The sequence below is a fragment of the Diuraphis noxia genome, unplaced genomic scaffold (genome assembly GCF_037042655.1).
Source record: "Diuraphis noxia isolate RWA-SAM2 unplaced genomic scaffold, SU_Dnox_SAM2 contig0001, whole genome shotgun sequence".
Classification (NCBI taxonomy): Eukaryota; Metazoa; Arthropoda; class Insecta; order Hemiptera; family Aphididae; genus Diuraphis; species Diuraphis noxia.
In genome coordinates this window covers 20,500,411-20,521,736 of record NW_028301711.1, presented here as the reverse complement: position 1 = coordinate 20,521,736, position 21,326 = coordinate 20,500,411, and the positions used below count along the sequence as shown (strand labels likewise).

Below are 21,326 nucleotides of genomic sequence, written 5' to 3'. Positions count from 1 at the left end.
TAAAAATATGAACTTAAAATGTCTGTAAAAAAATAACTTACTGTGTGTTTATATATATTTTAAATGTTTTGGTTACAGTATGAATTATTTATGACAATATTCTTGTTTCAATTTTTCGATTTTTAATATTTATCAACTGTAAAAAACTATAAAAAACTAATAAGGAACCTTTTATTAAAATTTCAAGTTTTTAAACTAAAAAAAAATTTTACCTATTGACATTATTTATAAAATGGAAACCTAATACAAATTTCAAATTAATCAAACAACAAAATATCTTGAAAATTGTAGTATGTATAGAAAATGATAAAATTAACATTTATCTAGACCGCATGTATCTACAGTTATATTGAGTTACACTAGAAACTTATTGGTTTAATTATCTAGTATTAAATAGATTCACTTACCTATCAGAAAACATAATGTTTAATAAATTAAATGATTTGTATTGTCTCAAAAAGTGATGACAGGCCAAACAAATAAAATAGAAATATACCTGTATGTAATCGCTCCACCCAGAATCTAAAATAATTAATGTTAATAAAAAAAAAAAAAATGCCAATGACACATAGTGTTCCCAAGCGGATTAACTACGCTCGAAGTTGCGTAACTTCAGTGATTGGATGAGAACTAGTGAATTCTGATACAGTATCAAATATTTATGAAAATACTGGTTTAAAATTTTCAATCTTCAATTATGAAATTTTTTTAAGGAGGTACTAAATAATATGAAAATTTTCAAGATTTTGTCAAAATGTTAACTAAAAAAATACTTATATCTTATATTATGGTACATTTGTTTAGAAAAAAAAAACAATTTTCATGTGATGTAAATTTGCTATTAACATGTGCATGTTAGTGTGGGAGAGCTCCCACTTTTTTTTAAATAGTCACACAACTCACACATAGAAAATTGTCTTCAATAAATTAGTTTTAAGCTTTTGGAATATTAAAATAACATAATATTTGATTATGAGCACGTAAAAAACTTTTTGAATGCAGGAAATAAAATGATATTGTCACAGCATATTTGCATAGATTCCCCATTGACAATGAACAGAATTATACATTCAAAATTTATATTTTTTAATCAAAAATGAAAATGCATTTCAAAGTGAATAAGCGCATACATTTTAATTATTTTATTTTAGGGAGAGAGAGATATTTAATTAATATAATTCAATAAATTTTAAAAAATAAAACCATAATGTATTGATGTGAAAACAAGTTAATAGTACAACAGCTTGTTAAAGAGTACTATGAAATTACAATATACTTATTATATATATATATATATACATTAAATGAATGTATAAAAAAGCTAAAATTTATACACAGGTGTATAATGAACACAAAAAAAATAAATTTGAGTAAAACTAGACACCATAATTGCCTATCGTGTTTGTATAAACATGTACACATAAACATGCACTAAATATATAGTTATAACTTATGTATATATCTACTAACTCTAAACAGGAAGTTGCGGTGGGCCTAATAGAGGATTTGGTGTTGTTGAAAGGAGTTCCTGGTGGTCACGATCACGTTCTCGTCCTGGACGGAACGCTTCCAACAAAGCTTCAACCCTGTCTTCGCTGGGGCTCCAACGCTGGTATCCGGCATTGTTTTGAAGCCAGACAACTAACGTGCTTGTAAGAGAACGAATGTTTACATCTGTCCTAAAAATCCAACAACAGTTATTAAATAAATAAGTTTTTAATGCGTTTTGTACAATTTTGAATTCATACTTTGGTACACTGTATTGAAAACCATGTCTGTAATAATGTTCAAATGCAGGGATAACCACCTGGCGTCGTTTGAATTGACTAGAGTTTAATTTTTGGACAAATGTTGTATCACCATCAACTAAAAATATGATGAAAGATAGAGGTTCGCTTGATTCAGATAACAACCGGTCAATATGATTTAGAGATGCTTCAATTAGATCATCACAATGTATAGGAGGGTTCACCACAAATGATCCGCTAACAGCATTTAAATCCAAAATTGAACTGAACATAAAAAATTAAGTTATTTATTAATGATTATTATTTAAATTAATTTTATTATCATGCACAAAAATAATATATTTTATTGCATAATATCCATAAATCATAATAAAAATATTAATTTCACCTATAGAATTATAATCTAAAAGTTTGTTACTATATTATAGTACTTAATAAAAATACTCTCTAGTAATAAAATATGATAATTGTGGTTTGTACAGACATGATATACTATTATACACAATTTCATAATATTAGTTTAACCTAATATTGAAAAAAAACAAATACTATGAGAAGCAAACAAACCCTCGGGATCCAAAATATGCATCGGTGTCTGGAAACGCTGAACAATACTGCCGGAAATAGCAATTTAGAGGTGATGCAAAACATTCAAATGTCACACCAAAATTCCTGTGCAGAGATTCTAGGATAGGCACTGGCACTGAAACTTGTGTATCAGGACTGTTAGAGCAGAAGACATTGTACCTTTTCAACAAACACCAAACTCTAGCCATGAAGTTTTCCATTTTTTTGTCTTCATAACAGCTGTAGCGGTACAATTGTTCCTATAAATAATAATCAAAGATTTATTTAATGATTAATATCTAACTACTACAGTAGTTACATAGTTAATAATCAGTCATAAAATCACTTACCAACTTTTGAAGGTACACAGTATTGATGAGTAACCTCTCTCCATTAAACCGGACATAAGTCTGTTCTTTGTCAGCCATGTACTCTACAGGCGGGAGACGAGGAGCCGGTGTAACAAATTGAACAGGATAACACCAAACTTTGTGTAAAGTTAACACTGCAAGAGCTGGTGCCATTTCTAAGCACATATTGTAATGTATTAATATATAAATATATATATATACATATAATTTATTATTTAATGTGATAAGACAGTCATTCATACAATTAATGTATTAATTTTTTAAAAACTATATTATTAGGTAATCATGATTTCTAGTTAAATATACTTGTTAACATTATCAGTTGTTTTGTTGACATACATTATAATAATAATTTATCACACAAATAATAATAACTTTAATCAATTTAATGTATGCTTATATGTATATAATGCCTAGAACCAAAATGCTACCAAAATCAAGTATAATAATGGAGATGTTAATCAAGAAAAATAGTCCAAAAATAATAATTTACAAACCTGTAATTCCTTGTGCAATCAAAAGCTCACTATTTTTTTCTTTGACTTTGCGAGCATATTCAACAGATAAACGGTATACCTTTGAGCAGATGCCTTCTACAGATTCTTTAACGGTTTGAGCTATATGCGGTTGACATTGCAACTGTAATATATATTAAAAAATGTCATAAAAAATATTGTTTTTTAAATTATTTTTCTGTACTTCTTACCTTAAGATGGTTTAATCGCTCTTGGAAATCAACATACGTAGCACCAACTGTCTTCCTCAACCACTGCAATGTATCTTCAGTGTTCCATTTTACAACCTTTCTACTCTCTTGCAGTGTGTTTCTACGCAACACACAAATTAATAAATTAATAATGGAGAATTATATAATAGACTACATTAATCCTTAAATGAAAATTAGACAAAATTAATATGGTCTTTAAAAAATAGTTAATATTAAAAAATTTAAACATAAATTACAAAGAATATTCAAAAAGCATAGCAAGACAATCAACATCAAACATTCCTGATACTTAATTTTATTGAAGTAGTTCAAAACATTATTTAAAGTAACTGATATTGCATACATTTGTTAAGAAAATATTTGGCTACTTTTACAGTTATATAACTCATGAAAAAATTAAGAATATTTAAAACAGAAGAAAGTGAGCACTAAAATAGTAATGCTTTTGTCATGACTTCCCCGATTCTTATTTTGTTTGTCAGACTCGGGATATGACATGGATATTTAACCATGAAATTAAATCTTATCCAGAATACTTTACAAGATGTCATTATTAAACAATCCTAATATTGCAGATTTATTTGGATGGTCAACATAAAATTAAATACTGTAAAAATAGCAAATGCTATAAAAAAACTTAGTTAACTAATAAATGTTTTTATATACCAAATACAATAAAATCCAAAATAGTAATAAAGGTATTGAGCACCTAATTTTTGGTTTACTTAAAAGAATACAATAAATTATGATATCACAACTATAAAACTTAATATTTTTTTCTAATCTTTTTTTATATGGAACAATTTATTAAATTAAATAATATACCTAGACTCAATGAGATGTTTTGCTGCCTCAGCGTATATAGATAGTTGTTTCCGAGCATCTGCAGTATACTTAGGCTTTGACAATCTTAATGGTATATCATTCATTATTTCGTTATACATTCTTAAAGACACTTCCGGGTAGCATTGAGAGGGTAATAATGGATCAGTTCCTGTATCAACTACTTTTCTTTCAATAAGCCAACGATTGAAGGATTCTTTTGGTGCATTGATGTCTAGTTATGAAAAAGATTTATGAATACAATGTAATTTTTAAGTTATACAATAATTATACTGGAATACTTACTCTCTCGAGACTGACATAGTTCTTGGTAACATTGTCTTAATTTTGCTACCAAATTTCCACGATAAAACTCGATATCTGGATGTGGCTGAGACATTGTGGACGGCGATCGCTCAAATATAACAACATTTGTAGGTATTTCAAGTTCCCACGGACAACTACAAAAAAAATTAATTTAAATAATAATTTTGTTTATAGCAATTAAAAAAGAATAATAAATATTTTAATTGTTGTGGTGCTAAAAATTAATCCAATAGTAAATGTCACAACAATATTTCAAATAAAATAAATAAATTATACCTAATGATTATAGATTATTTTAGATTTAAGAAAACATTTCCATCACGATAAATACTTATGTTTTTGTACAATAATATTAATGATCGGTGAATAACAATATTTTACATCTAACAAAATATGTTTAAATATATATATATATGTGGATATTATAAACACAATGTTAAATTCTATGAAACAACTTTGATATTTAAGAATAGCCTGGAATACAATTTTAGTAAACATCCTATTAAAATATCAAAAACTTACGTGAGTATCATTTTTTTTATTGCAGGGCCTAAGACTATTTCTTCAGCCGGTCTTTTTTTCATTAACATTGGATTTGTCCCATTATGTGGACCATCACTTGTTATTCCCAGAGGGTCTGATGTAACGTCAACCTATAAATTTGATCATATATTATAATCTAATACAATATGACTTATAGCTAAGTTCATACACACCTGTCTCAAATGTGGGAACTCCCAAATAGATTCACCAGTCAGCTTATTCCAAAAATAAGGACGGTTTTCGCGTTTACTCCAAAACTTTTTCCATCCTTGTTGCAACAGTTCTATCGGTAATTCAGGTTCAATATATGTATTTATTGGCAAGCCCTAAAAAGAAAGTAATATGGTTAAATAAAGAACAGATGTTAGATGGCTAGAAGTTACTTACATGTGGTGTCTGTGAACTTGTATGTATGATACTTGGATGAGGACAAGAATTATTAATATTATTCATTTGGATATTATTTTGGTCTAAAATACCGAGCGGTGGTTGCATTTTTATCGTAACTGGTATCATAATATCATGCGATGGCATTGTGTTCCATCCTTGTACATTGTTCATCATTTCTTGTTGGTCATTCATTTCATTAATTTTGTAATCTAGAATAGGTATACAATATAAGGTAGTACATAAGTCAAAATATCAAACAAAACAAAATTACCAAATTGTAGTAATAATAATGTGAGATGTTTTGACACTTGGTGAAAAAATAATTCAAATTAATTTTAACATTTAATAAATAACAAAATGAAACAAGAAATTTCAAATTGTATTCATTTTCAAAAAATTTAAAAATAATCTTGTAAATTATATTGATGTGAATTTTTTATAAAGCACGGTTAGGTATATCAACATTTTTATTAATTAAGTAATGAAAAAAATTATTAGATTGTTTAAAACTTTAAAAGATACCTGCCATATGGCGAGCTAACTATACAAGTCAACAATTTAACATATTGTTCAGCTGCTTATTTGTTTACATCGAGGTTTACATCAATTTTAATGCAAAACATTTTTTTAAATAAAATAAAACATTTTCTCATCCAAACAAAAAATTATAATTATTTAAGTTACCAAAATAAATACCTAATAATTTAATAACTTAAATATTAAAAACAACTTAACTTTAGCGACATCATTAAATTTTTAATAAATAGGTAGTATAAACATTTTTAATACAAAATGTGTCAATCGAATCCATTTAATTGCTGTAATTTTTAAATATTTGTAATAAGATATTTATATATATTTTTTTTTTTTATGAATAAGATTATGAGATTTCAACATTAAATTATAATAGGTACCTACCTATATATTTATATTTATATATTGTTCCTACCTACATAATATTGCCAATTTAATGACAATTTATTTTACTGTTAAAAATATTTAACGAATAACACTATACATTCAATATAATACAAAGAATTGTTATATTTTGATTTCATATGTCGGTGAGAACTGACTTAAGTTTCCTAAATTACATAATACATAATATAAAATACAAAATATTTTGACATACCATTTTTCATAGACGGCAAACAATTTTGAAGCTCCATGATTTTTTTAGTTATTCCACTGAAGGTTCATACAAAACATTATTTTGGTGTTCAATGGTAGGTTGGCACAAAAAACCTATGAGAAAAAAAGTAAACATATTAAAAAATATATATATAATCAACTACACAGGTACTTATGTAGATCACATTAGAGCAATAGTTTTTAATAATTTCAAGCACACAATATAGAATACATTGAAAAGAGCTGAAGTAAAATAATATATTCTTTTCTAAGTACCGATGATTGTATAATGCAACCAATTACCTTAAAAGTTAACGATAATGAAATCTACAATACAGTGACGCGGGCACGCGATTGACAAATTCATGGGAATTCAATAATATAGTTTGGAGTAAGTCCAAAAAATGGAAATCTGATCGACTGGAAGCGAACGAACACTGTGGAATTGTGAAGAAGGAATGACAACCACTCTCAACACAAGGGATGACTGCGCATTGAACACAAACTGAGGAATGCTTCGTGTAGGAGGGGGAAAGGTCGAGGATTAAGGAGCAGACAATGAACGGAAAATAAATTTAAGGACCAGACTTCCCGTGGCGAGAGGCACAGCATACATAGGAGGACCACCAGCGGCGGTGACTATGGCATCGTATTCTTGTGGACCAGACGACATGGTGAAGAACCACGGCTGCCTGACCCACTCCAGAACTACACGCCGCAGCAGATTTTCTGGGTGAGCGCCGCCAACGTGTGGTGTTCGAAATACCGTCCGGAAGCACTCAATATAGAAAATAATATCAACTTATCCCAGTTTAAAAAAAGTTTATTTGTTTTTATTTATATTTGTTCTTTTTAATTAGTATATACTATATAGTATGCAAATCACATAAAGTATGACTGTGTCCATCTAATCTAATAAAATGTATCAATATACAAAATTATTTTATCTAGAAAAAGAACAGAAATATTTGTGTTAATAAGGCATTTTATTTTATATTAATGTTTACATATAAACGAAAAATGACTAAATGTTTTTTACATGATGGATTATTTTTAAATCAAATGAGAAAAGCTAAGTTATTTCAACTGTCAATTTCAACTAGTTAAGTTCATTAATTGATTACGAAATAAACTAACTAGTTGAGTTAAAAAGTTTAAAAAAAAATTAATTTTTTAACTATGTAGGTAGTTAATACCGCCTTTATGACTTTACAGATAGGCACATATATGATATTTAAGTGGAATTATATAGAAACAGTTTCATATTAGGTTTCTTATTGTTTTACTTTACACTTAAGTACCTACTAAGCCTTTACAAATTCTAAGTAGCATTAATTTTATATTCTTAAATGTGAATCAGAAAAATATTTAAAACAGCAAAATATAAACCATTTGTAATCGTATTAATTATTTTAAACACTTGAACGAAACTCTGATACATTCTATTTAAAATTTATATTATTAATTATCATAATATTATATTAGTAGCAAAAAGATAAATCAACAAAAACGTCAAAACGATAACTAAAAATCATATTGATAAAACATTCAATTAAGCCACGAATAGATGAAAACCGGCATCGAATTATCCATAAATGATAAATATTATATAACTGTTTTAAGTTATTATAACTTATAACGTTGAAGAATGACCACGACGGTAAGGTATTTTTATCCAATAAAGATTATGAATAGATATAAACTACGACTCCTCAAAGCCCAAAAGAATGGAAAAAAAGTATTCAATAACAAAACAAATATTTCAATACCGCTTAAATACTTCTATAATAAAATACCTATTTAAATACTTTTTATGTACCAACTCAAATATGTATTTTTAATAATTACTCAAAGTATATCTGTATTTAAATCATATAGTACTATTATAGTAAATACCAATCTTCAAATACACATTATTTTGTTTAAATGTATTAGGTAGTTATAAATTTGTATTTTTATGGCGTTAAAAATAAAATAAAGAATTAATTATTTAAATTTTTATTGTGAATCATACAAAACCAAAATTCCTAATACTTAACTAAATAATCATATTTTAATGATAGTTGAACCAAATGATATGGCGCATGTACGTTCAATAATATTAACGTAACACATGCAAATCATGTACTGTTGATTAATTACAGCATTGAAAAATGTAGGTACCTATTAAACAAAATTTTAAGTAGGTTTATTCGAAAGTATCTATACAAAAGTTGTAGAGATTTAACTAATTAATATATTTATGTATTTATTTTTTTATCATTTATTTGTAAATATCATTAAATACAAATATAATTTTACAATAATAAGTGTATGTGATGGAGGTGACATGGCTTGAGTGACAGGAGTAAACAAGCCATCCATTGGAGGCACTTAAGGTTGGGATGTTAGGCTAGGATTTTATGTGCTAGCAAGAGAGGGTGGAATAATAAGATTAGGGGAGGTAGAGGTATATACAATTCTAGATAAGTAGGCCACGACACCACCTACATTTAAGACGCCTTCTGGGGTCACCAGGAATAGCAGTATTTATTTTTAAATTTACTTACCTAATCTAAAAATTACATAAATCATCGAAATCGGAGTTTTTTCAAACAAAAATTACAAATGTATTAATAGGCACCTACGTAACCAATTAATTTGACACATTTCAAATTATACCATTCGTACATGGACATAGAACACTTTACTATTTCGTATATTATTATTTATTTCTCTTAATTATTGTCCAAGTACTTAATGCACAATACACAATAATGATTTTTTTTTTTTTTTATTAAAATTAAGCCCAGGCAACTATGGCCATTAGCAGCAATGGGTTTAACTCTAAATCATTTACAAGTTATATAATTTACATCTTAAATACTATTGATATGGTTGGACTTAGTAATAAAGGTTATTATTTGTCTTATGTTGTCTGGGCGGAGGGCTTCTGACAGGATGTTTGAGATGCCTGCTTCCCGTCTATCCACACAACGATTTTATTCAAAATATTAGTGCAATACCAACATCGCCATATTACTATAATGGAAAAATAAATTACCCAATAAATAAAGTAATAAATATTATGGATCATAAAATGATTGATAAATCATAAGTTGTTGTATATTGCTATATGAAAACAATTTATTTGTGTATACATCTATTAGTAAGATTATGGTACCTATGTTGAACTGGTTTTTGCAAAAACCAAATCGCATATATATATAGGTAAATAATAATTATGTATATACTATATAATATTTAGATCATTAATTCGATCCATTATCAGTAATTATTAACCTATAAGTAATTTATACAATTATACCGGCGACTGTAGAACGATTTGTATAAGATACTAAAATTTATATTCTTGGTTTGTAATTTCATAAAAATATGAACTTAAAATGTCTGTAAAAAAATAACTTACTGTGTGTTTATATATATTTTAAATGTTTTGGTTACAGTATGAATTATTTATGACAATATTCTTGTTTCAATTTTTCGATTTTTAATATTTATCAACTGTAAAAAACTATAAAAAACTAATAAGGAACCTTTTATTAAAATTTCAAGTTTTTAAACTAAAAAAAAATTTTACCTATTGACATTATTTATAAAATGGAAACCTAATACAAATTTCAAATTAATCAAACAACAAAATATCTTGAAAATTGTAGTATGTATAGAAAATGATAAAATTAACATTTATCTAGACCGCATGTATCTACAGTTATATTGAGTTACACTAGAAACTTATTGGTTTAATTATCTAGTATTAAATAGATTCACTTACCTACCAGAAAACATAATGTTTAATAAATTAAATGATTTGTATTGTCTCAAAAAGTGATGACAGGCCAAACAAATAAAATAGAAATATACCCGTATGTAATCGCTCCACCCAGAATCTAAAATAATTAATGTTAATAAAAAAAAAAAAAATGCCAATGACACATAGTGTTCCCAAGCGGATTAACTACGCTCGAAGTTGCGTAACTTCAGTGATTGGATGAGAACTGGTGAATTCTGATACAGTATCAAATATTTATGAAAATACTGGTTTAAAATTTTCAATCTTCAATTATAAAATTTTTTTAAGGAGGTACTAAATAATATGAAAATTTTCAAGATTTTGTCAAAATGTTAACTAAAAAAATACTTATATCTTATATTATGGTACATTTGTTTAGAAAAAAAAACAATTTTCATGTGATGTAAATTTGCTATTAACATGTGCATGTTAGTGTGGGAGAGCTCCCACTTTTTTTTAAATAGTCACACAACTCACACATAGAAAATTGTCTTCAATAAATTAGTTTTAAGCTTTTGGAATATTAAAATAACATAATATTTGATTATGAGCACGTAAAAAACTTTTTGAATGCAGGAAATAAAAAGATATCGTCACAGCATATTTGCATAGATTCCACATTGACAATGAACAGAATTATACATTCAAAATTTATATTTTTTAATCAAAAATGAAAATGCATTTCAAAGTGAATAAGCGCATATATTTTAATTATTTTATTTTAGGGAGAGAGAGATATTTAATTAATATAATTCAATAAATTTTAAAAAATAAAACCATAATGTACTGATGTGAAAACAAGTGAATAGTATTCATATTTACGATAAAATAACTTAAAAATAATAGTTTTAAATAATATATAATATTTATGTAAAAGTTACAGTAATAAAATAATGTAACACGCGCTCAAACCACTGCATGTTTAAATTCGATACCATTAAATTAAATTAAAATCACACTACAAACAATAGCTTGTTTACAATAATAATAGTAAAAAAAAAAATACACAATAAGCTAACTTAGTCCAGATTGACAATAATATTATTTCATAATATAACCCAAGTATAATGTATAATACTATGTTTACAGTATATTTCTTAGTAATTTATTTATTCTAAAAGGTATTAAAACCATAATTCAAGATATACTAGATAGACAACAAAATGCGATAGATTAAAACAGAACTTGTTAATTTGAATCGTGCGTTAGAACTGATTATAGGCGATCCAAACAAAAAAATGTATACTAATATAATCTTTGTACAATAAATATTATATATATGAATACATTTTATTAAGTTCACATAATGCACACTGAGAGTATCACCCTTAATTCTTCAGTAGCTGTTGATATGGTGATTCAGTTTACCAGTTACAAACAAATAAATTATTTCTACTTGTCATCTAATCAATATATATTAAATTATGATTAAAACATAAATACATTATCAATCGATTTGATTGATAAAATAAGGACAAGGTCAGGCAATGGGTTCTGAAAAATTTTGATTTGAATTTATTGGCCAAGCATTAGACAAAATTGTCATTAAGTAATGAAACAAAATTTATTTTATCTAATGCAAAGATTATATTTAATTATTAAGAAAAAAATTTTAATTTACCATAGTACACAATAATAAAATAAACATATTTAAGAATTTTAACTAGTTTACAATAATCAAACTTGAAATTAAGAACTTAAAACAACAAAATATTTTCAAACAATAATACTATAAAAAAATTTCAATTGCAAAAAAAAAAGTAGTAATTATAAAAAAAAGAGTTGAATTATCTAACTAATAGCTTAAAAATATAACAAAGTACTATAATCTTACACTTTTGAAAATTAACTAAATGTATCTTACTTACTAATTTTTTTTTTAACAGTAACATACTATTATTATCATTAAACATATAATATAATATTAATTACATCTACTGTTACTACTATTCACAAGGACAAAACACAATCAATGTTAACAGTAGTTTATCAAAAAAGAACAATTAAAACTTTGGTAAACTATTTAAGGCTATTGGTTATTAATAGATGTGTAAAAGTGGTAAAATTCAAAGAAAAATAATAAATATAATGTTGGACAATAATAAGCATCTAATATGATAATTATAAGGGATAAAAACAAAAAAAAATGTTTGAAAGATATAGAACTATGATGTTTATGCTCTGGAATATTTAAGTATATAATTTAGATGCCTTAATGCAATAATGATAATATAAGTTAAGTTACATTGAAATTAGTAATAAAACACTTAAGTACTGATGTAAGTCCGCTAATGACGATCAATAAATAGAATATCATTAAAGTACATTTGTGCGTAACTAGGCGGTTCCACAGAGAAAAAATTACTTAATTAACCATAAATTGTTGAGTAACAATGAATTATTGTTGTCCAATTAGTTGGTTAGATTCACAAGTGACAACAGCTTGTTAAAGAGTACTATGAAATTACAATATACTTATTATATATATATTTAATATTAAATTAAGTGGAATTATATGGAGAAAATTATTAGGTTTTTTATTGTTTCACTAAACACTTATAAGTACTAAGCCCTTACAAATTCTAAATAACATTAATTCGATATTCTTAAATGTGCTTTAGGAAAATGTTGTTTTTTATAAGAAATATTAAAAACAGCAAATAATCCATTGCGATCATTATGAATATTTGGACGAAATTCTGATACATTTTGTTTCAAATTTATACTCTGCCGATTAACGACAGAATAATAAATTTTCTTATACTAACAAATAGATAAATCAACAAAACGATAACTAAAAATATCTACCTATATACAATTATTTTTAACATTTTAAAATGTTTAAAATTATTATTAGGTAAAGGAAATTGAAATAGCAATTATGGCTCAGAGTTTGCATTAAGTAAAATTCAATAATTATATTATAAATTTATAACCATATACATTAAATGAATGTATAAAAAAACTGATATTTAATGAGAGTACATTATACACAGGTGTATAATGAACACAAAAAAAATAAATTTGAGTAAAACTAGACACCATAATTGCCTATCGTGTTTGTATAAACATGTACACATAAACATGCACTAAATATATAGTTATAACTAATGTATATATCTACTAACTCTAAACAGGAAGTGGCGGTGGGCCTAATAGAGGATTTGGTGTTGGTGAAAGGAGTTCCTGGCGGTCACGATCACGTTCTCGTCCTGGACGGAACGCTTCCAACAAAGCTTCAACCCTGTCTTCGCTGGGGCTCCAACGCTGGCATCCGGCATTGTTTTGAAGCCAGACAACTAACGTGCTTGTAGGAGAACGAATGTTTACATCTGTCCTAAAAATCCAACAACAGTTATTAAATAAATAAGTTTTTAATGCGTTTTGTGCAATTTTGAATTCATACTTTGGTACACTGTATTGAAAACCATGTCTGTAATAATGTTCAAATGCAGGGATAACCACCTGGCGTCGTTTGAATTGACTAGAGTCTAGTTTTTGGACAAATGTTGTATCACCATCAACTAAAAATATGATGAAAGATAGAGGATCGCTTGATTCAGATAACAACCGGTCAATATGATTTAGAGATGCTTCAATTAGATCATCACAATGTATAGGAGGGTTCACCACAAATGATCCGCTAACAGCATTTAAATCCAAAATTGAACTGAACATAAAAAATTAAGTTATTTATTAATGATTATTATTTAAATTAATTTTATTATCATGCACAAAAATAATATATTTTATTGCATAATATCCATAAATCATAATAAAAATATTAATTCCACCTATAGAATTATAATCTAAAAGTTTGTTACTATATTATAGTACTTAATAAAAATACTCTCTAGTAATAAAATATGATAATTGTGGTTTGTACAGACATGATATAATATTATACACAATTTCATAATATTAGTTTAACCTAATATTGAAAAAAAACAAATACTATGAGAAGCAAACAAACCCTCGGGATCCAAAATATGCATCGGTGTCTGGAAACGCTGAACAATACTGCCGGAAATAGCAATTTAGAGGTGATGCAAAACATTCAAATGTCACACCAAAATTCCTGTGCAGAGATTCTAGGATAGGCACTGGCACTGAAACTTGTGTATCAGGACTGTTAGAGCAGAAGACATTGTACCTTTTCAACAAACACCAAACTCTAGCCATGAAGTTTTCCATTTTTTTGTCTTCATAACAGCTGTAGCGGTACAATTGTTCCTATAAATAATAATCAAAGATTTATTTAATGATTAATATCTAACTACTACAGTAGTTACATAGTTAATAATCAGTCATAAAATCACTTACCAACTTTTGAAGGTACACAGTATTGATGAGTAACCTCTCTCCATTAAACCGGACATAAGTCTGTTCTTTGTCAGCCATGTACTCTACAGGCGGGAGACGAGGAGCCGGTGTAACAAATTGAACGGGATAACACCAAACTTTGTGTAAAGTTAACACTGCAGGAGCTGGTGCCATTTCTAAGCACATATTGAAATGTATTAATATATATACATATAATTTATTATTTAATGTGATAAGACAGTCATTCATACAAATGTATTAATTTTTTAAAAACTATATTATTAATCATGATTTCTAGTTAAATATACTTGTTAACATTATCAGTTGTTTTGTTGACAAACATTATAATAATAATTTATCACACAAATAATAATAACTTTAATCAATATAATGTATACTTATATGTATATAATGACTAGAATGTTCTTGGTAAACCAAAATGCTACCAAAATCAAGTATCATAATGGAGATGTTAATCAAGAAAAATAGTCCAAAAATAATAATTTACAAACCTGTAATTCCTTGTGCAATCAAAAGCTCACTATTTTTTTCTTTGACTTTGCGAGCATATTCAACAGATAAATGGTATACCTTTGAGCAGATGCCTTCTACAGATTCTTTAACGGTTTGAGCTATATGCGGTTGACATTGCATCTGTAATATATATTAAAAAATGTCATAAAAAATATTGTTTTTTAAATTATTTTTCTGTACTTCTTACCTTAAGATGGTTTAATCGCTCTTGGAAATCAACATACGTAGCACCAACTGTCTTCCTCAACCACTGCAATGTATCTTCAGTGTTCCATTTTACAACCTTTCTACTCTCTTGCAGTGTGTTTCTACGCAACACACAAATTAATAAATTAATAATGGAGAATTATATAATAGACTACATTAATCCTTAAATGAAAATTAGACAAAATTAATATGGTCTTTAAAAAATAGTTAATATTAAAAAATTTAAACATAAATTACAAAGAATATTCAAAAAGCATAGCAAGACAATCAACATCAAACATTCCTGATACTTAATTTTATTGAAGTAGTTCAAAACATTATTTAAAGTAACTGATATTGCATACATTTGTTAAGAAAATATTTTGCTACTTTTACAGTTATATAACTCATGAAAAAATTAAGAATATTTAAAACAGAAGAAATTGAGCACTAAAATAGTTATGCTTTTGTCATGATTTCCCCGATTCTTATTTTGTTCGTCAGACTCGGGATATGACATGGATATTTAACCATGAAATTAAATCTTATCCAGAATACTTTACAAGATGTCAATATTAAACAATCCTAATATTGTAGATTTATTTGGATGGTCAACATAAAATTAAATACTGTAAAAATAGCAAATGCTATAAAAAAACTTAGTTAACTAATAAATGTTTTGATATACCAAATACAATAAAATCCAAAATAATAATAAAGGTATTGAGCACCTAATTTTTGGTTTACTTAAAAGAATACAATAAATTATGACATCACAACTATAAAACTTAACATTTTTTTCTAATCTTTTTTTATATGGAACAATTTATTAAATTAAATAATATACCTAGACTCAATGAGATTTTTTGCTGCCTCAGCGTATATAGATAGTTGTTTCCGAGCATCTGCAGTATACTTAGGCTTTGACAATCTTAATGGTATATCATTCATTATTTCGTTATACATTCTTAAAGACACTTCCGGGTAGCATTGAGAGGGTAATAATGGATCAGTTCCTGTATCAACTACTTTTCTTTCAATAAGCCAACGATTGAAGGATTCTTTTGGTGCATTGATGTCTAGTTATGAAAAAGATTTATGAATACAATGTAATTTTTAAGTTATACAATTATACTGGAATACTTACTCTCTCGAGACTGACATAGTTCTTGGTAACATTGTCTTAATTTTGCTACCAAATTTCCACGATAAAACTCGATATCTGGATGTGGCTGAGACATTGTGGACGGCGATCGCTCAAATATAACAACATTTGTAGGTATTTCAAGTTCCCACGGACCACTACAAAAAAAATTAATTTAAATAATAATTTTGTTTATAGCAATTAAAAAAGAATAATAAATATTTTAATTGTTGTGGTGCTAAAAATTAATCCAATAGTAAATGCCACAACAATATTTCAAATAAAATAAATAAATTATACCTAATGATTATAGATTATTTTAGATTTAAGAAAACATTTCCATCACGATAAATACTTATGGTTTTGTACAATAATGTTAATGATCGGTGAATAACAATATTTTACATCTAACAAAATATGTTTAAATATATATATGTGGATAATATAAACACAATGTTAAATTCTATGAAACAACTTTGATATTTAAGAATAGCCTGGAATACAATTTTAGTAAACATCCTATTAAAATATCAAAAACTTACGTGAGTATCATTTTTTTTATTGCAGGGCCTAAGACTATTTCTTCAGCCGGTCTTTTTTTCATTAACATTGGATTTGTCCCATTATGTGGACCATCACTTGTTATTCCCAGAGGGTCTGATGTAACGTCAAACTATAAATTTGATCATATATTATAATCTAATACAATATGACTTATAGCTATGTTCAAACACACCTGTCTCAAATGTGGGAACTCCCAAAGAGATTCACCAGTCAGCTTATTCCAAAAATAAGGACGGTTTTCGCGTTTACTCCAAAACTTTTTCCATCCTTGTTGCAACAGTTCTATCGGTAATTCAGGTTCAATATATGTATTTATTGGCAAGCCCTAAAAAGAAAGTAATATGGTTAAATAAAGAACAGATGTTAAATGGCTAGAAGTAACTTACATGAGGTGTCTGTGGACTTGTATGTATGACGCTTGGATGAGGACTAGAATTATTAATATTATTCATTTGGATATTATTTTGGTCTAAAATACCGAGCGGTGGTTGCATTTTTATCGGAACTGGTATCATAATATCATGCGATGGCATTGTGTTCCATCCTTGTACATTGTTCATCATTTCTTGTTGGTCATTCATTTCATTAATTTTGTAATCTAGAATAGGTATACAATATAAGGTAGTACATAAGTCAAAATATCAAACAAAACAAAATTACCAAATTGTAGTAATAATAATGTTAGATGTTTTGACACTTGGTGAAAAAATAATTCAAATTAATTTTAACATTTAATAAATAACAAAATGAAACAAGAAATTTCAAATTGTATTCATTTTCAAAAAATTTAAAAATAATCTTGTAAATTATATTGATGTGAATTTTTTATAAAGCACGGTTAGGTATATCAACATTTTTATTAATTAAGTAATGAAAAAAATTATTAGATTGTTTAAAACTTTAAAAGATACCTGCCATATGGCGAGCTAACTATACAAGTCAACAATTTAACATATTTTTACCATGTTCAGCTGCTTATTTGTTTACATCGAGGTTTACATCAATTTTAATGCAAAACATTTTTTTAAATAAAATAAAACATTTTCTCATCCAAACAAAAGATTATAATTATTTAAGTTACCAAAATAAATACCTAATAATTTAATAACTTAAATATTAAAAACAACTTAACTTTAGCGACATCATTAAATGTTTAATAAATAGGTAGTATAAACATTTTTAATACAAAATGTGTCAATCGAATCCATTTAATTGCTGTAATTTTTAAATATTTGTAATAAGATATTTATATATATATTTTTTTTTTATGAATGAGATTATGAGATTTCAACATTAAATTATAATAGGTACCAACCTATATATTTATATTTATATATTGTTCCTACCTACATAATATTGCCAATTTAATGACAATTTATTTTACTGTTAAAAATATTTAACGAATAACACTATACATTCAATATAATACAAAGAATTGTTATATTTTGATTTCATATGTCGGTGAGAACTGACTTAAGTTTCCTAAATTACATAATACATAATATAAAATACAAAATATTTTGACATACCATTTTTCATAGACGGCAAACAATTTTGAAGCTCCATGATTTTTTTAGTTATTTCACTGAAGGTTCCTACAAAACATTATTTTGGCGTTCAATGGTAGGTTGGCACAAAAAACCTATGAGAAAAAAAGTAAACATATTAAAAAATATATATATAATCAACTACACAGGTACTTATGTAGATCACATTAGAGCAATAGTTTTTAATAATTTCAAGCACACAATATAGAATACATTGAAAAGAGCTGAAGTAAAGTAATATATTCTTTGCAAAGTACCGATGATTGTATAATGCAACCAATTACCGTAAAAGTTAATGATAATGAAATCTACAATACATTGACGCGGGCACGCGATTGACAAATTCGTGGGAGTTCAATAATTTACTTTGTGGTAAGTCCACAAATTGAAAATCTGATTGACTGGAAGCGAACGAACACTGTGGAATTGTGAAGAAGGAATGGCAACCACTCTCAACACAAGGGATGACTGCGCATTGAACACAAACTTAGGAATGCTTCGTGTAGGAGGGGAAAAGGACGAGGATTAAGGAGCAGACAATGAACGGAAAATAAATTTAAGGACCAGACTTCCCGTGGCGAGAGGGACAGCATACATAGGAGGACCACCAGCGGCGGTGACTACGGCGTCGTATTCTTGCCCGCCAACGAGTGACTGTCGACGAGGGCCGAAAGGGACAATGGATACGCGCGCAAACGGCGGAGGGTTCGAAACCAGCGAACGATGCGTGAGCGCGCAGCGACGGCGAACGGGACGCGCGCGGCGGCGGCGGCTACGGTTGTTGGACGACGATGGGAGTGCGCGCGGCGGATGTTGGCTGACTACGTCTGCACTCACCTCCGGTCGAAATCCATGGAAAAGCGCCACGCAGCGTCAGAGTCGAGGACCCGCCACAACTGGTCTGACGACGGCGTAAATGAAAATATGGCACGCTACGGCCGCACAGACGACCAGCCGAACGACAACGAAAAGTAAACTAAATTTGATAATGATAAAAAGTCCATTGCGTTGCGTCGCCACCACCGTCAGCCCCTCCACCCCGCCACCTACGTCGCCACCGCCACCGCCACGCAACAACCACCAACACGGTCACGGTGCCACCTCACCGCCCCAACCACTCTACGCCGCCCACAGGTATATAGTGCGAGCGCTGGCCATCGAGACAATAGCGGTCCGTCGTCGTAGTTCACGGTGCCGCCGTCTTCAGTTCACGCGTCGCGGACACGACCTCCATGCGCGCGCGCCATCTGGTGGACGACGCGACACGCCGGACCGTTTGGCGATCGCATTACGTTCTTCGGAACTGCGCAATTGTTGTTCAAGTTCAATAGGTAGGTATTTCGAATGACTATGCTCCTCCGGTGAAATGCGTACAGTGACACACGCTGGTAAATCCGACAAGGGTGGGCGGTGTAGAGGGAAGCCACCCTTGCAGGTGTATTATTCCAGGTAAACGTTAACCGCTCGGCGATGCGTTCCCATTGGTCGCGGGCCTGACAACGCGACGTTTTTGCGCGCAAAAATGCGGAATAATAACACGACTGCATTATATAGGTACCTACGCTCTATACCTGAGCAGCTGGTACATAAAATGTACACCATTATACTATTATTATCGTCATGTAAAATATACTCGATCACAGTGTAATATAGGTATTATTAGAAAATATACAGCAATAATTATGTATTGCTGCAGCTGCGAATTATTACAATAATTATATTTTTTAATTTATAATTTTTATCACGCATCGAAGTAATATTAATGTGTCTATGGGTGTACGGCAGGGGTGTCATTTGGGGGGGGGGGGGTGGTCAGGGTGTGCGGTTGCATCCCTTTCTTTTAGAATGTTACAATTATTAGCCTGCGCCTTGCTGAAGCCTAAAATAATGCACAAGCCACGAATGCACAATTATATTTATATGATTAAAATCAAACTGTAATAACCGGTCTGTAATGTATGGAAATAATTGAATCCAGGGTAATATACAATATACGTATACGTATGTATATCTATTTTTATATGGCTTGGTGAAATTTTAAAATGGCCTGCTTGAAACTTCGCACACCCGAAAAAAAACTGAAATGACGCCCCTGGTATACGACAGTCAACCAGTAATAATAATAATGATAATACTATTAGATATTATTATAATATCATTATATTTTTAGAATATGCAAACGTCGATTATAAATTCATAAACTATTTATTACCTAATAAATGCGGTCTAAATTAGGTACCCAAACGTCATGCCGCCAGCATTAGAATATCATATAAAACTTATTCGCCAAATATAATATGTATATATACCTATATTAGCTATGTTTCATTTCCATTGTCAGTTATTTTTTTGACCATGATATTATAGAGACATAATATTATTTTGTATTTTAATGCTTCAAACTCCGGTGTGTGACGGTCCTATACGGCTATACCTAAAATGTCCTGAATAATAACCTCTTCCTCATCCACCACAATGGCACTATGTGAAATTGTATTCAAGAAATGTAGAGTCAGCAAATCCACAAGTGGCTGCCCTAGTCAAATAAAAACTGAAATAACGCCACTGCCTATATTATGTAAATACGATTTTTTGTTTCCTCGGCGTCT

General features: G+C 28.6%; 2 protein-coding genes across 4 annotated transcripts; both read right to left on the bottom strand.

Annotated features, from left to right (window-relative positions):
- Positions 1 to 1,327: 1,327 nt before the first annotated feature.
- On the bottom strand, positions 1,328 to 19,677 carry LOC149060295 (mRNA (2'-O-methyladenosine-N(6)-)-methyltransferase-like). 2 transcript variants are annotated; one of them, XM_089215894.1, is made up of 13 exons: positions 19,555 to 19,677; positions 6,628 to 6,740; positions 5,493 to 5,704; positions 5,279 to 5,431; positions 5,085 to 5,215; positions 4,542 to 4,696; positions 4,239 to 4,470; positions 3,393 to 3,513; positions 3,184 to 3,325; positions 2,666 to 2,841; positions 2,316 to 2,575; positions 1,749 to 2,012; positions 1,328 to 1,679 (listed from the first exon to the last, which is right to left on the bottom strand). In XM_089215894.1, the coding sequence occupies exons 2-13, from the start codon at positions 6,662 to 6,664 to the stop codon at positions 1,472 to 1,474; spliced, it is 2,091 nt and encodes a 696-aa protein (XP_089072020.1). In that variant the 5' UTR covers positions 6,665 to 6,740; positions 19,555 to 19,677; the 3' UTR covers positions 1,328 to 1,471. The 2 variants fall into 2 exon arrangements, with proteins under 2 accessions (XP_089072020.1, XP_089072021.1); XM_089215895.1 differs by lacking the exon at positions 19,555 to 19,677 and adding an exon at positions 6,930 to 7,294.
- Positions 11,101 to 19,694, bottom strand: LOC107170944 (Phosphorylated CTD-interacting factor 1). Of its 2 annotated transcripts, none has more exons than XM_089215892.1 (13): positions 19,555 to 19,694; positions 18,700 to 18,812; positions 17,557 to 17,768; positions 17,343 to 17,495; positions 17,149 to 17,279; positions 16,610 to 16,764; positions 16,310 to 16,541; positions 15,464 to 15,584; positions 15,255 to 15,396; positions 14,743 to 14,918; positions 14,393 to 14,652; positions 13,826 to 14,089; positions 11,101 to 13,756 (listed from the first exon to the last, which is right to left on the bottom strand). In XM_089215892.1, exons 2-13 carry the CDS (start codon positions 18,734 to 18,736, stop codon positions 13,549 to 13,551), a joined length of 2,091 nt encoding a protein of 696 aa, XP_089072018.1. In that variant the 5' UTR covers positions 18,737 to 18,812; positions 19,555 to 19,694; the 3' UTR covers positions 11,101 to 13,548. The 2 variants fall into 2 exon arrangements, with proteins under 2 accessions (XP_089072018.1, XP_089072019.1); XM_089215893.1 differs by lacking the exon at positions 19,555 to 19,694 and adding an exon at positions 19,002 to 19,499.
- Positions 19,695 to 21,326: the final 1,632 nt, after the last annotated feature.